The 16,471-nt window shown below is 46.1% G+C and overlaps 1 protein-coding gene across 3 annotated transcripts in view; it reads left to right on the top strand.

Annotated features, from left to right (window-relative positions):
* Positions 1–16,471, top strand: part of Grip (Glutamate receptor interacting protein) — a 143,895-nt gene that overhangs the window by 54,874 nt on the left and 72,550 nt on the right. The window contains exon 1 of one of the 3 annotated variants that reach the window (XM_065424901.1): positions 625–736. The exons of the other annotated variants lie outside the window; for them this stretch is intronic. Coding sequence (XP_065280973.1) covers positions 694–736 — 43 coding nt within the window. The 5' untranslated portion in view covers positions 625–693. Of the gene's footprint in view, positions 1–624; positions 737–16,471 lie in introns of those variants that run through there. 3 annotated transcript variants of the gene reach the window in all.

Below are 16,471 nucleotides of genomic sequence, written 5' to 3'. Positions count from 1 at the left end.
AAATAATTAGTCTAATAATTACTTTAAATTTATTTGTTGAACTAACCACAAGTGAATCTTCGCTTCATCGAGTCAAAAACGCAACTGTGAGATTTGCGATAAGGTCGCTGTCCTTAAATCATCACTTGGAGTACCAAACTCAACGCATAGAAAATCATACCTTCCTGCGGTGTGGGATTTAATAAAGCGCCACGCAAGAAGAAAAGCCTTGCGTAAAGAAAAAAAAAACGGTGGTCAGTCTCGCGAAATAGTACCCCGCGTCGCGGTTTTTAGACCTACCGTGGGGTATACGTCAACTCCTGTGTCGACCCGGAGTTTCAGCTCCCCACGGGACTGGAATGATAGGCGCGCATTCCGCCACCACTAGGCGGCGCCTCCGCCGGAGAGTGGCGCCGTCTGGCGGTGGCGAGGCGTAAAAAAGACTGCGTCTGCGTGAGCGGCGGCGACGGTTGACGCGAACGCGGGACGTTTCGAGACAGTGCTCTCCGTCGTCCCGTTGAAAACAGCTTCGTCGCAGACGCAGCGGTGCGTAGTTTTCCGTTCCTGAAAGGCAGAGTACACATACGTTAGCGAGCTAAGCATCTTCGTTGTTTGGGAGCAGACGACGCGTCCTGAGCAGACGACGCACCCGGAGGCCGGCTCTGTTGGATTCACTCCGGGGCGTTGGGAGCCGAAGCCACTCTAGGAGGATTTATGAGAATCTCAAAGAAAGTCAAGCGACCGAAGAAGCTGCCAGGTATGTTGTCATGATGTAATGTTCGTGTCAGGACTAATATGTATACGTTCGAGTAGAAAAGTGTGCAGTCGGCTACAAATGTTTGTGGGACACGGGCCATAACTAAGCACTGAAACTTCGAGTTCGAGGCTATAAGCGCCCAGACTTCGCGGCAAGTCAGATTTTTCACAAATGCCGTTTCCCGTAAACTTTTGTGGCCTACTATACAGACGCGTGTTTTATAAATATTTCAATCACTGTGTCTCCATACGGCAACGTAACCTACTTTCGAATATTCTGACTATAATGTCGACGACACACAAGCCTTGAACATAGCGCCGAACGTAAACGTAACCAATTGCTAACCAAAAACAATATCATAAGTCACTTTAATTCAGAGTAACTCTGGGCAATGGTATATATAATAGGCGCTCTGCCATGTGTGAGGAGAAAGTGAACGTGTTCCTGTGCATCACAGCTGTTGGTGTTTTTTGTTGCGTCTGGAGAACTCTCGTTGATTCGTGGTATATAACGAATCATCTATGAGAGGTTAATATTTATAAACAATTTGTTGTTTTTTTTTGTATTTCTGACCATGGGTCTGATGTAACGTAAACATTGCCCGCCGTGGTGACATATAGTGGCTTTGGTGTTGTGCTGCGAAGCCAGATGGTGCGGTATCGAATTTTGTTCCCAATAGCACACGTACCGGGAGCTATGCATAGTTTCCCTCAATAATGTATGTGCTCTTCTTAACACGTTAGGGCTGCCTTTTAAGCTACGCTGTTTTAGCAAACTATTTAATAAGTTTATATTTTAGAAAAACTTTGGAATGACACGGTGCACTGTCTGCGAAAAGCTTCGATTGCATAAGAGCTCGTGTTGCTCTTTAATGAATACCTAAAATACATGCCTGACCATGACGTGTTTTCCACATCATAACGAGGCGAAAATCGAGGCACTTGAGGTTAAGACGACGCTGTTACAACCGCGCCAACTCCGATTTCCGCATGCAAATACACGGTGAAACACAGAAATGGTGTCGTTAGGAAACTACCGAACCGAATTGAATGAAATCTGCTGCATTTCATAGAGAAGGCTAGAATTTCGCCGACTGTAGGAAGCATAAGGTGATTTGATTTTTATAGAGATTGCCGTAAATGGCCAAGCTAGAAAAAAAATTAGGCACCAAGAGATAGGGAGAAGAAAGGGGAAAGGCAGGGTAGTTAAGCAGAAGGAAAAATTTCTGGCTGAAAGCCGCTCGGCAACGACGATGACGACGATGACTTGCTCCGAGTTATAGCGTTTCTAGAGAGAGAGAGAGAGAGAGAATAAGTTTACCGATGCGAAATGTAGAAAGGTCGGCCTGGGGAATGTAGTACATGCCTCTAGCCATGCTACTCTGCGCTGGGCCGGGGGGGGGGGAGGGGGGGGAGGGTGAGGGAAGAGAAAGAGCAGCACGATGGCGAGACGATGACGCGCAAGAAGGACAGGATGCGAAACACGTGACGAGCAAGTCTATACTCAAAGCCTACAGACAGTCGAGACCCGCACTTCGTAACAAGTCAAATAAGGCCTCAGATGGTTGCTGAAAACGACATTTAACGACACGCGCCAAAGGGCCTAAAATAACGTTATCCATCTGACAGCGGTAAGACTGCCGAGGCGCGCAAGATCATTAGTCAGCTTCTGTCACTCGTCTACGCAACTTAAGGCAGTCGTACAGCACGTGCCCTGTACAGTCCCATGCACGTGGTAGAGCTCAGAGTCTACAGACTCTGAGGTGCATGCACCCACGCACAAAGAGCATACTCTTTCCAAGCAGCTCTAGGTGTTCATTGGTCTCGACCTGCAGCATCAGCCTCTCCCACGGCACAACCAGAACGATCACTGGTTCTGGCATAGGTCACCGATTGCTCCCGCGCCTTCGTCCTCACCCCCCCCCCCCCCCTCCCCCAACCCCCTTACGTAGATCAACGTGGGAACCACCGAAAAGTCGGTGTCGTCGTTCGTTCTCATAACAAGTGGCCGTACACAGGGTCTTCCGAGTTCACACTTGAGATTCCTCGGGTAGAAACAGACGATGCAGCACCGCATGTAGGGTAAGCCACTTACATCGCGTCGCGTCAGTGTAAACACCGTCGCTCGGAGGTGATGATGACTCCGGCAGAAGTGTGCACCCTGCAGACGGCCGGACCGCGAGCGCCTTTCCCACGGCCGTGGAGGCACACTACGCCTCTCAGAATCCGCGAACCCAAGCCGAAGGAATGCGCAAGCACTGTGCGCGGCGACTGGCCTGGCTGTTCCGCAAGTTGAGCTGCGCCGGCTCTGGTGGCAGCGGCCCTGCCGCGGGCTAGCTATAGGGGCTTGTTGGTACGGCATATCTTATTTTGTTGTAGCGCAAGCTGAACAAGGACGACAGAAAGGCGCATTTGACACACACACAGCGCTGTGTGTTTCAGATGTGCCTTTCTGTCGTCCTTGTTCAGCTTGCGTTACAACAAAATAAGATACTGCCGTGGGCTTCCGCAGTCGCCAGCCCGATCGTTCCCGTTCGTTCGTTCGTTCGTTCGTTCGTTCGTTCGTTCGTTCGTTCGTTCGTTCGTTCGTTCGTTCGTTCGTTCGTTCGTTCGTTCGTTCGTTCGTTCATTCGTTCGTTCCGCTCGCTCGCTCATTCATTCGTTCGTTGGTTCGTTCGTTGGTTCGTTCGTTGGTTCGTTCGTTCGTTGGTTGGTTCGTTCGTTCGTTCGTTCGTTCGTTCGTTCGTTCGTTCGTTCGTTCGTTCGTTCGTTCGTTCGTTCGTTCGTTCGTTCGTTCGTTCGTTTACATCAGGAAGATGCGGGATAGCCCAGGGAAAGAGCTACAAACTCGCTTGAAGGAAACCTTAGGCCCCCACCCCTCCCTTGTACATGGCATACAGCAAACGCAAACGCTCAAATATGGCTATATTACAAAAAGATTAGTAGAGAATTAGCTATAAGCACACAAAAGAAGTTGTACAAAAGAACACATTCTTACAGTCCGCCGAGCACTGGTTACGTCGGCCGCATTTTTCGCTCGTCCGCTCGTTTGGTGCCACCTCGAATTCGGCGTGTTGCGTCGGGCTTGACATTTACCAACAATGTTAGTACGTTGCATATCGCTAAGGAAGAACTACACTGCAGTATATAAAGGGCACAATGGCTCGGCTTAGCGGCTTTCGGTAAGTTTTCGTGGGCAACCAGAATGACTAAAGCATACAAGGTACTTTTTGAAAATTCGTGACATCGCATTGGCGGGCAGGCGCTGAGATAGTGTGCGAAAAAAATATATATATATACATATACTTATTTCTGGGGTGTTACGTATACGTGCCATAACCACAATCTGATTATGAGGCACGCCGTATAGTGGGAGACTGCGGACTGAATTTTGACAACCTAGGGTTCTTTAACGCGCTCGAGATGCACGGTACACGGGCGTTTTCGTCTTTTTCATTTCGCCCCCGTCGAAACGCGGCCGCCGCGACCGGGATTCGATCCCGCGACCTCGTGCTTAGTGGCGCAATGTCGTAGCCACTCAGCAACCACGATGGGTTACCGCGGGAAATTCAAAACAGGGCAGACTGGAGGGAACTATGGCCTTTGGCTTTGCTTTGGTTTCTCGATCCACTAGTGAGAAGAGCATCTGTCTGATGAATGAATGAAAATGCGCTTTCGAAAGGTATATTACCAGTCAATTAACTGATTTCTTGCTTCAGCTTGGCGTCCCTTTAATACACCCACCTTGGGTACGCTACAAAAGGCTGCGTCACTCTTAAGTTTATGCACTCTGCTGTTTTTTTTTCTTAACTGAGAGAAATTTTTAAAGGCTCGTGTTTCACACACACGCACACACACACACACACACACACACACACACACACACACACACACACAAACAATGAAACTCGATTACACTTCTTCGGTTAGACTAACTGCACAGATAAAATCGGGTCACGTTCCGAAGTGCCATGTGCCACAAAAGTCGTCATCAAAGTTTCGTTTCGTTTCCACTGACTCCTCTCTTGCTGCATTCTATATACTTCCCTTCGATATTCAGTTCAATACCATGGCTGATTTTTTGCAAGGGATTTATGCACACGCACCGATCAGCGATCACTTCGCCGGTTGTCTCCGATAGAAAGTTCCTCCCCACGAATTCTACAACTACGTGGCTTCGGTCGTCTATCCGAGGTAGTTCCAACAACGCTTCTTCGACGAAAAACGATAGAAAGAAAAGTAAAACAGAAATATAGAGCGCGCGTGCACGTACATGTGTGTGTGTGGAGGGGGGGGGGGGGCGTTGAAACTGGGTCAGTCGATCGGCTCCACCGTACAAAGCGCGCGACGATGCATGTAGGCGATACCGTCTCGGAGAGGAGTCTGTAGCTACAGCGCGTCGAAAGCCGAATAAAGCCGAAGCGAGCCACCCGTGAATCCGCTGAGGGAACTGCCCGTGGGTCGTACCGATGAAATTACCGTGCAGCGTGGGGTACGCGACAACTAATCGAAGCAGCGTCTATTCCGGTGAAGAAGACTTAATGTCAGCTTTCTGTCCTTGTCCTTATCGCGTAAAAGAGAGAGAGAAACTTTGGTACCTATAGCTTGCACACGTGTTCTGATCATATGAAGGTAAGATTATATGTATGTAGTATGAATGGGAATATGAGATTCCAGAGCAAATTTGAAAAAAAAGGAATAAGAAAGAAAAGAAAGAAGCAGATCCACAGAGTTGGAATCTACATAGAATCTACAGGAATGGAAGTTGGAATCTACAGTGCATGAAGAGTCGAAACACCGATTTTGTGTTTTTCTGCTTTTTTTTCGTCCGCACGGTCACCGCTGCCGCGGAGGCGAGCGGCATCTGGCGGTGGTCCAAGCAACCTAGCGGCGGTGACGTCGCGGGCGTCCTCCGCTGTGATTGGTTGGCCTATTAGGCAAGAGAACAGTCACGCAGCAACCACGGTGACGAAAACCAAACGAGGTTCGCAAAAAAAAAAGCTTCGCTTTTAAAAAAACCAAAGACATACGAGAAAACTGGATAATGATATTTACGGATGAGACAATCGCAAAAAATTCAGAATTATATATTTACAACACACCATTTTACACTATTTTTTGTATATGCCTATTTTTTAATATTTTTAATATGTGCTATATTTTTTGTACATGCTTGCATTGCATGTCTTTAAGAAATATATGCACAATCTCTATTTTCTTAGTAGCTTTATTTATGTTATAGCGCGGTGTGTATGCGTTGTGCGCTAGCATTGTGTTACAATTTATTTACATATGTAGAGTTTTACTCTTCGCTGTTTATTATTATTTTTAGGATGCTCCCCTGATAGACCTGTATTATTTTACCGCTTAATAAATCTGAACCGAAGCGAACTGTGATTAAACCTTTCCGAGATAAACTTCTTAAATGTATATGTGAACAATAAATCCATGGTCCACCTCTATCTTCAAAATCAAAACACATATACAACCCATGATGACACGTAACGGAGAGCAGCGTGATAAATCATGTCCATCTGGCGCTGAAGACAAAATGTCTCGTTGCGATAAGGGGCACGTTCAAGTAATATGTCATTCACGGTTTATATCTGCCGCAGCTATCGCAGTGTAGGTATCGGCGGTTTGCCCTACCCGACACAAGGTTTTGCGACACAGCCACGTTCAGTGTATGCCGGTTGTATGGTGTCTTCTACTGACCGCATACCACGGAGATGGTATGGTACCATCTCCGCGGTATGGTACGATGCGGTGGATGATACCACCATATCGGAGATGTCACGGATAATACGTGCCGCGTCTCTCGCATTTTGCTTCCGTCACATGCTACAATCATGTGACAGCGGAAGGCTTCAGCACAGTGTGCCCTTCCCTATTAGAGGGGGCAATTGACTGTTGCCATTGAAAATTTGGCTTTACCACATTTCTTGTACCTTCAGAGTGACGAAAAGCGTTTACAGCCGGGAACGGATTGCGAATTTTAGAATCTTCAGCGAGTTTTTGTCAATCTTAGAGAACGTTGATTGCATCCAAGGGAGGTCAGGTATGAGAACACCAACTCTTTCGCGCCTGGCTTACTTGAAGAAACATCTGTCCGGCCACCTGAAAGATAGGCCTGGTGTAAATCATAGTAAAAAAAAAAAATAAAGCGTGAGAGAAGTAAACGCGCCGCGTTGTTAGTATAATGAGGACATACTAACGCCGATCGTAAACACCCAGCTGTCTACCTTCCGACTCAATTTACTAAATTTATTTATTTATTTACAGATACTGCCATCTTGCACAAGACATAGAAGTAGCGAGAACAGCATGCAAGCAAACATAAAAACAGAGAATACAGAGTTGGCTGCACCCTTTGTAACAAGAACAACATAGTAATAAACAATCATACAATTTGGTAAGTAGTTTTACAAACTCACCAAGAAGTAATTCACGCAAAAGACATTCTAGCTTATTTATTCCGCTGCTGAATAGTGTTAGCTTAGTATCAGAATCAGCATTATTACGCATCAACATCAAACTAGTACAGTCAGAAGTGCTTCAAGATACACGCGACACGTTTTAAATATAAATCATTCCAAACAGCTCTTAAAGCTTTTTTCGGTGCACCCAAATTGGGGTCTCTACAGCTTCGAACGGGGTCTCTTCCAACGGGGTCTGTACAGCTACGCCACCACGTTGCGCGGTTTCGCGCAGGCGTTTAGGGCGCGGGGACTGCACCCTTCCTCCTCCTCCTCCTCCTCCTCCTCGCCCAAAAAGCTCACTCCTGCGGCTTCGCCCGCGGCCCACCCCCGCGACGAAGTGCGGTCCCCTTCGGAGTTCTTATTCGGGGACCATCATCAGAGCCGCGTCATCGCCTTCGCAGCCGCGAACTCCCAGCTGACGACCGAGACAAGGACCGCGGTTCGCCGGGACTCAAGGGGAAAGAGACCGGCGCGGTCTCCTTTAAAGGAACAGCACACACACACACACACACACAAACACACACACACACACACACACACACACACACACACACACACACACACACACACACACACACACACACACACACACACACTTTCTCTCTCTCTCTCTCTGTCTCTCTCTCTGTGCATGTGGAGCGCACTGACCATTGTTCAGAAAGAAGTTGTCTCTCAGAACATGTAGAAAAGAGTATGGACTAGTGGGCTAGTTGGTTAGTAAACGCTGGCGTGCACGAGGGAAACTCGTAAAAGTATATATATATAGAGATATTATTGCCGACAGAGAATGAAGCCAAGAAAAGCATCGGGGAAGTTTATATAGCTGTGGTCGAAACTGAAACGCAGAAAATGTTGAACAGAAAAGGAAAACGAAAGTGGACGAACAGATAACTTGTTGCCGGCGGGAGCCGAACCCGCAGCAACATCCGCATTACGTGTGCGTTGCATTATAACAATTGTGCTACGGCGATGGCTGTCAATCTGTCCGCCAACTTGGGTATCTAGCCCGTGGGAGTGTTAGCCGGCGCAACCCGCCGTGGTTGCTCAGTGGCTATAGTGTTGGGCTGCTGAGCACGAGGTCGCGGGATCGAATCCCGGCCACAGCGGCCGCATTTCGATGGGGGCGAAATGCGAAAACACCCGTGTACTTAGATTTAGGTGCACGTTAAAGAACCCCAGGTAGTCAAAATTTCCGGAGTCCTCCACTACGGCGTGCCTCATAATCAGAAAGTGGTTTTGGCACGTAAAACCCCATAATGGAATTTTTTAATATATATATAGTTGTGGAGGCGAAAAAAGAAACACACTGGATCGGTCGGTATAGCACAACCAAATAAACACGACGTACGTGAAAACTTTTTTTACTGTCAGACGTTTCGGCTGGTGGGCCATATTGTATATATATAATGGGAAAAGCGATCGTCTATTTTAGGGGGACGTAAAAAACTGAAAAAGAAAAGCTTCGTTGCCCGAAATTAATCCGCACCCTTCCACTGCATGGCGCCTCTAAACGCTCCAGTGTATAGCTTTGGGGCGTCAGACAGCATGAATCAAATCAACCAGACCCTCTACACAGGCTTCTCCTGAGAAGACGAATACACGCTAGCAGACGCTGCATTGCACCTAACATTTATTAATGAGCACGAGGTGCGCCGCCATTGTGAACGAAATTTCGCAGAGCAGGAAACCTTCAAAAAAAAGAAAACTAATTCTGGGGTTTTACGTGCAAAACACGATCTGCCTACAAGGCACGCCATACCAGAGAGCATTCCGAACTAATTTTGACCACCGGTACACGAATGTTGTTTTTTTTATTTTTTATTTTATTTTATTTTTCATTCCACCCCCACCTGAACGCGGCCGCCACGGCACTCATCGTACCCACGACCTCAGGAACGCAACTCCTTCGCCATTGGGCTTCCGCGGCCGAGTGCGCATTACAAGGTTAAAGTTTGGAAAATCCCGAGTTTGACTGTTGAACTGTTCACTGCGTTACGGCACGGCAATCCCCGTACTTGGTGCTCTTATACTCACACACACAAACACTCGAATACTCACGAACCGCAGCGGGCGTCATCGCTCCCAGCCTTGGCTCTACTGCACACAACTAATAGGAAAGGGTATGAACGGGAACGGGAAGGGTTCGAAGAGGCGCGTGACTTTAACGTGCGCTCAACTGCGTTTTACACATTACTATACGCTGCGTTTCTTTGCGTGCGCATTACGCAACAAACTCGATGTTCTTATACTTACACGTGTAAACACTCGAATACGCACGAAACGCACCGGGCGTCATCGCTCCCAACCTCGGCTCTACTGCAGACTACTAATGGGACGGGGTATGAACGGGAAGGGTTCGCAGCGGTGCGTGACTTTTTAACGCGCGCTCAACTGCGTTTACACATTACTATACACTGCGTTTCTTTGCGTGAGCATTACGCAACAAACTCGATGTTCTTATACTTACACGTGTGAACACTCGAATACGCACGAAACGCACCGGGCGTCATCGCTCCCAACCTTGGCTCTACTGCACACTACTAATGGGACGCGGTATGAACTGGAAGGGTTCGCAGAGACGCGTGACTTTAACGCGCGCTCAACTGCGTTTTACACATTACTATACGCTACGTTTCTTTGCGTGCGAATTGCGCAACAACCCTTCGTGTTATTGTCTCGTTTTTCTTTTCTTTTTTAGTTGTACGTTTGTTGTCTTGTCTTGGCTTTTTGTTTCTTCTTCTCCGTCCCGCCCCGCGTTCGCAACTTCCTCTGTCAGCGTTTCTTCAGGCGGCAGGCCGACTGGGAGGCCGCCGGGAACGAGGTCTAAATTTGGAATGCCACGACGGAGAGGAGGTGCGCTCAAGTAAAACTCTTTCTTGGGCTAGTTGGTTCATGCTTGAAGTAGTAAAGGCAAAGCGCAGAAGACCAGGACTTAGGAAGAAGAACACAAACGACAGTTGTGAGTGGCGCCGGTCCTGTCGTTTGTGTTCTTCTTCCCAAGTCCTGGTCTTCTGCGCTTTGCCTTTACTACTTCAAGAGGTGCGGGACCGGTGCGGGGGGCCCGTCGTCTCTTCTGCAACTGCCGTACCCAAACAGTATAATGAAAAGAAATGAAAAAAAAGAGGGAAACGTAACGGTACCATACAACAATTTTTGACAGGTACAAAGGTCCGACTAAACATTTGGATTAATGAAAATATGTATATAAATAAAGACAAAAGAAGGAAACTTTCATACGCGTGACCATATTGTCGCACGTAGACTACATTGTATACTGCTTTTTGACGGTGTGGTGTGGTACGAAAAACTTTATTTAGGTCCCGAGGGATCAGTCTGGGACTGATGCGGGCCGCTCCCACGTCGGTACAGAGAGGCCGAGCCCCTCTGCCGTCACACGGGCCCTCTGGACAGCCCTGAGTTGGTCCACCGGCACTTCTTTTTTGACGCTTTTTGACGGGGAACGTTCTTTTTTTTTTTTCGCCGGTACGGTTACTGTTATAAGATGCACTGCTGTAATCGAGAATTCTTCAATGTTGGCGCAGATTCAGTAGCGAAATAGTTTCGTAGCGCCTGCGACGAGAATGCCGCTGTATTCCCACTCAAATGCGAGAGAGCGATTCGGTAACGTAACGTGATACACGCATGCATAGCGGACGGACTTGACTCGGGAGACCAGATCGAAAGCGACGACTGACGGCTGTGCTCGTAGACATCCTTGCTCTCTGAGTATTACTTCTTTCTTTTCTCTTTTTTTTTTGGAAGGAGGGGGGAGGACAAGTTCACCCAATGAGAAGTTGGACTAGTGATTCCCAGCTTTGGCGCTAAAACAAAATTAAATTATGGCGTTTTACGCGCCAAAACCCCTTTCTGATTATGAGGCACGCCGTAGTGGAGGACTCCGGCCACCTGGGGTTCTTTAACGTGCACCTAAATCCAAGTACACGGGCGTTTTCGCAATTCGCCCCCCATCGAAATGCGGCCGCCGTGGTCGGGATTCGATCCCGAGACCTTGCGCTCAGCAGCCTAACACCATAGCCACTGAGCAACGACGGCGGGCTATCATTGCTTGTAAACTACGAAAACTATGATTTCTTTGAAATTGAGAAATATAAAAGGAAATAAATGACGCCGTAAAAGAAAAAAAGGAAAGACGTAACCGCAGATGCACGAGGATTAGAGAAATCCACGTGTACTAATTAAACATCCTTCCCATGGTATGCTGAGTGATCTCGCAGCGCCAAGGCTGCCTTTAGTGATGTTATTTATTTATTTTTCAGTAAGTTCTGTGGCCGCAACAACTACGAAACTAGGCAATCAGAAGAAGTAAAAAAATTAACGTAGAATGATTACACAGGAACGGTAAAGCCCACGCGGTAACCGTCGGGCAAAAGCGTTCTCCCCGGCATTTTGCGATAATTTAGGAGCTCTCAGCTTAGCGATGGCTTGAGCGGGGAGCGCGGGATACATGCAGAAAACGCGTTCGTTTTTCGATCGCCTTCGCGCAAAGGCTCGCTACAGGCTCGGTAACCATCTGGACGTGATGGTTACAAATACCAGCAGAAAGAAAAGAAGAGAGAGAGAGAGAGAGACTCTTTCCAAACAGAACCAAAGCGCATGTGCTGCTCCGTGTAAATACATATATACATAGACCACATTCGCAACTCGTCGAGCTACAGGAGCGTCGTGAACGCATATATACCACGTGACGTACGGCCTAAAGTCTAAACGTAATGCTTCTCGTTTGTAAACAGCTTCGTGAACGGCGCTTCGGAAACGACCTGCTTCGATATATAGTCGTTAGCGCGCGGAAGAAATATCCCCCCTTGACGCGCACCCGTTTTCTCGACAGGAAAAAGTTTGTGGCTTCGGCGAGGAACTCCCGAGTAGTTATGCAGAATCTCCGCGCGGTCTGGGAACTGCTTGCGTGGAGTTCGAAACGATACAGCCGTCGTCAAATTTGAGAATTTTTTTTTTTTTTTGCCTGGCGGTTGTCTATCTGAATACACGGAGAAGCGAGAAATCGTTTTGCTTGGTATCTGTCACATTCACGACGTAACCTTCGGGTTTATGTTTAAGAGAAAGCTTTACCACGGATGCACAAACTATATGGATCGCGGATGTTGAAACATTATTTAACTATAAGCTGCGTAATATCACGACATTACAATTTAAATTTCATCAACACGTAGACAACATTACACATAGGGTAACCTGCGGAAAACGGATGCCTTAAAATGCTCTGTATTTATTTAGCCATAAAACACTATACTCTCCTTATAATACTGATCTGACCATTCACGAATGAACGATTGCGTTGCATGCTGGCTCAGTACGTATGCTACCCGCTTGCAATCATTACGAGTCTTTCAAAACCAGGCTGTTAGAATAATCATTTTTAGTCCTAACCATTGCAATGCCAAATAGTTACGAAGTAACTAGAGCATTCTTGCTGTAAAGCGACTTATTTAACTTCTATCTTGGTACGTTTTTTTTTATACCGACAGGTAGATAACTCTCACCGCAACAGTCCGATACGTCGATCTTCTCTAACGAATACTAATCTTACGTAATTTGCAATTAACAATAATTTCATTTTTCCCAAGGTACGCGTCAGTTAGGGTATGCAGAGTGTCAATTTTTCGTCCGTTTCCTTCTGGAACACGCTACCTCCGACTGTTAAAAGTCACGAAAATCATTTGAATTTAAACGAAAACTGAAAGACCGTATTTTATTATCTGCAAACACTTAGTTACGCCTTTTTCTCCCCTTTTTCTCCTCCACTTTGTACACTTTATAAGTACTTACGCTACGCGAATTAATGTTCGGGTGGTTATGCCTCATTATCCATTTACATTTATAATAGCATTATATTTACTCCTACCTCTGTTGCTATAATTTGTTGCAATTAGCCGAAGATAATAATAAATTTTTCAAGTGTATTACGCATTTTTATATCCTGTACGAATGAAGAGAAGTCTTACGTACTTGCATGTTTATATATTGTATTATTTGTATTAATACTGTCCTAAACCAATACTATGTTTGTTATATTGATATTTCTTGCATTAATTGTTGCAGCTGTTATGCCTATTTTTGCTTATACGCTGTACAGGTGGTCTCATTATAGTCTTTGATCTCGGAACCTCCTTCTGCATAATACTTCTTTGGGCTCTATTTTGTCTAATAGTAATAAAACCTCATCATTCATTTGTGGGCTTTGAAATGTGCGCGTGTAGTGACGTTGAACTCCGCTGTCATTTCGCAAAGTGACTGCTATTTTGCAATATTTATTGTATCGTGGGTCGAAATACGTACGTGTTGGTTTTCAGTTACTTTCTGACGACTTTTTTTGTCTTGATAAGTCAGGGACGTTCTGTATTCTGTTACATTGCATACGTTTCTATCGGAACCTTTAGTTTCGGTTTTGTTAATCGGCTAATCAGTTTTGCAAAAAAAGCAAAAAGAAGCTGCTAATTTGTTTTGTTATGCACACTTGTTGCAAGTCGGTACGAAACCTTTTATTCTGTGACTTTTCGTATCCTCGTACATATATGATCGCGTCATTGTCGAATTTTGTGAGGTCAGGAGCTTGTCAAGCTACTTTTTATTTTTCCCGTAGCCTTTTGCCGACTGGAACAGAAAATGAAGTTCGTTGGTTTTGTTTGCTTCCTTCATTGTTTGATTAAGAGTCAATTCTAATTTCCTTTTCCAAACACGTGAGAAACTCACAAACGCTTTGACGATGCAATCGCTCAGCTGATTTGAGTGAAGCTTGCTGAATTTAAAATAGAGAAAGCTGAACTGGCAGTAGGGAGCAGAATTTCTATCAATAAAACATCGAAAGCTTGGGTAAGGTTGAAAAGAAGTGAACCACTAAGTTTACAAATCCGTAACGTAGCGGCAAAAAATAAAAAAATAAACAGATATTGCAATTCTTTAAAATGCATTTGTTAGAGCATCTGTTCGCGCTCAAAAAATTGTTGCAATGTTTACGATTGTTTTGCAACTGTTCTAATGGCAGAATCAGTGGCGTACTTCAGAGTGGCGTGTAATGCATCAGTTATAATCTCTTCAAATGCCTCAATACGTTCAATTTGCGGAATTGTGATATATATATATATATATATATATATATATATATATATATATATATATATATATATATATATATATATATATATATATATATATATATATATATATATATGTATGACGTTTAGGCCGAGGTCCGGCCTTCATCACATGATTCAGAAGAAAGCCGCACCCCGGCCGAAACTTCCATAAATCGCTTCATACGCGCCTTTACTTCACTGTGTACATTTGCCCGAACCCAGGAATGCAGCGTTAAGGACCCCGTGTCGCAAAAAAAAAAAAGAACAAAGAAATCGACGTCGGAAGCCGCTCGGAGATAAATGATCGCAAACCACAACCACGCAGGCCCTCCGAGAGGCCCGGAGGCGTTACCGAACTAATTGAATTCCTCAAAGTAAAACGCGTAGAAAAATCGTAAAGTGTACGACGTAAACACAACCTGCAGGTAAGATAGCGTCGAAGTTTAATTTGAATGTGCGAGAAAACACAATTCTGTTACGCGTAAACTCAAATACAAGCCCCCTTTTCTGAGCGGCGAGGGCCACTCGGATCCTTGACACTAGACCGTTGTCACTCGAAACGATTTTCACGTGTCGCCGACAGAAGACATCGCAGCTGAAGGCGACGAAGGGACTACTTCGGTTTCTGAAAGAGACGGGCTTGCACAAGCGGCTGTGACAGTGGTGTCACGTACCACGCAAGATTGACTATTGTGTAGCTGCCCTCGCTACTATGTCCAACGCCTCTCTCTGCGGGCAACTTTACGCCGACTGGACTCGAGACCATTCACCGAGTCAAAGATACTCGGACCGTGGCCACACCCGTCGCTGGCTCGAAAAGCGATTCGTGCACTAGTGCAGTACTTGAAGTGCACGGGCTTAAGAGACCGTTTATAGTGTCCCTCCCACACGTACTCAGTGCTTACTCTCTCCCTTTCTATTCCCCTTACCCCCACCCACAGTGTAGGGTAGCAAACCGGATGCTGTTCTGGTTGACCTCCCTGCCTTTCCTACCCTTGTTTTCTCTCTCTCTCTTTCTCTAACTGACGATGTGCGTGCTGTGCTATGTGATCTCTCTCTCTTTCTCTCCCATCCCCATCTTTCATCCCCATCTCGCTCTCATGTGTAGGGTAGCAAACCGGTTGATCTAAACTGGTTAACCACCCCGCCTTCCTTCTTTCTCCACCTATTCCTTCCTTTCAACAGCACCATCTCGCTCGGCTCCATGCCTCCGCAAGAAAGCTGAGGCTGCCGGGAAGCGTGACAAGCAGTCGGGGACTGTTGAAATCTATCGCGTTCCACACTTAAAGGCAAAGCGTGAAAGTCTTCCAAGTTTTACACCCTTAATTCGATCTTAAGGGTGTAAATTCGATCGAATTTGGGCGTAAATCGATCCGTAATTCGCACCCTTACACCCAAAAGTGGCTTGAGGAGGATTTCAGTTATGGACCGACTTGCACCCTTTTTCTTGCTTTTAAGGTGTACAAATTATTTTAGAGTTCATGGACTCTGAACCAACGTGCGGTTGGACTCGTCAACTTCGTTGCAACACCCCATTCACAGCGAGGAGGGTAAAAACAACAACAACAACAAAAACAGCGTACATAGCAAGGAAATAAAACCTGACAAGAAGCGGAGCACCTCCTGTGAAAACGCACGTCCAGAATTTAGATAGCACGTGGAAGTAAAATACGTATTGAAAAAATGTCGGAGACTGGCGTGCAGGGCAATACGATTCCTTCGGAGAGAATTCGGTGTTTTGAAATGCCACTGGCACGCCAAAGGAAAAAACGTAGAACTCAAACTTCAAAGGAAAAATAATAATAATAATGATGAAAAACTAAGAACGTCGGCTGGCCAGACTATATATAGTGGCCAGCGAGAGTGAGACGCGCTACTGTGCTATAGCACAAGATAAAGTTCGAGGAAGACACTCCAGACTCACCGATAAAAAAAATGAAAAAAAAGAAAGTGAGAGCCTATAAAGACAAAAGCCTGAGAAAACTGGCGGACACTGGTCGAATAGGCTGGAGCCGAAAGAGAGAGAGAGAGAGGGAAAATGGGGAGGTGCGTGACAAAAGGAGGAACAGTCTCGCTAAAACCATGCGCCATCATGGAAGAAGGGTTCATCTGACGTCAGCAATTAGTCTGGGATGCTTGTCGAGA

This window comes from Dermacentor albipictus, chromosome 6, assembly GCF_038994185.2.
Source record: "Dermacentor albipictus isolate Rhodes 1998 colony chromosome 6, USDA_Dalb.pri_finalv2, whole genome shotgun sequence".
NCBI classification, from domain to species: Eukaryota; Metazoa; Arthropoda; class Arachnida; order Ixodida; family Ixodidae; genus Dermacentor; species Dermacentor albipictus.
This window is presented reverse-complemented; position numbering and strand designations above follow the sequence as displayed.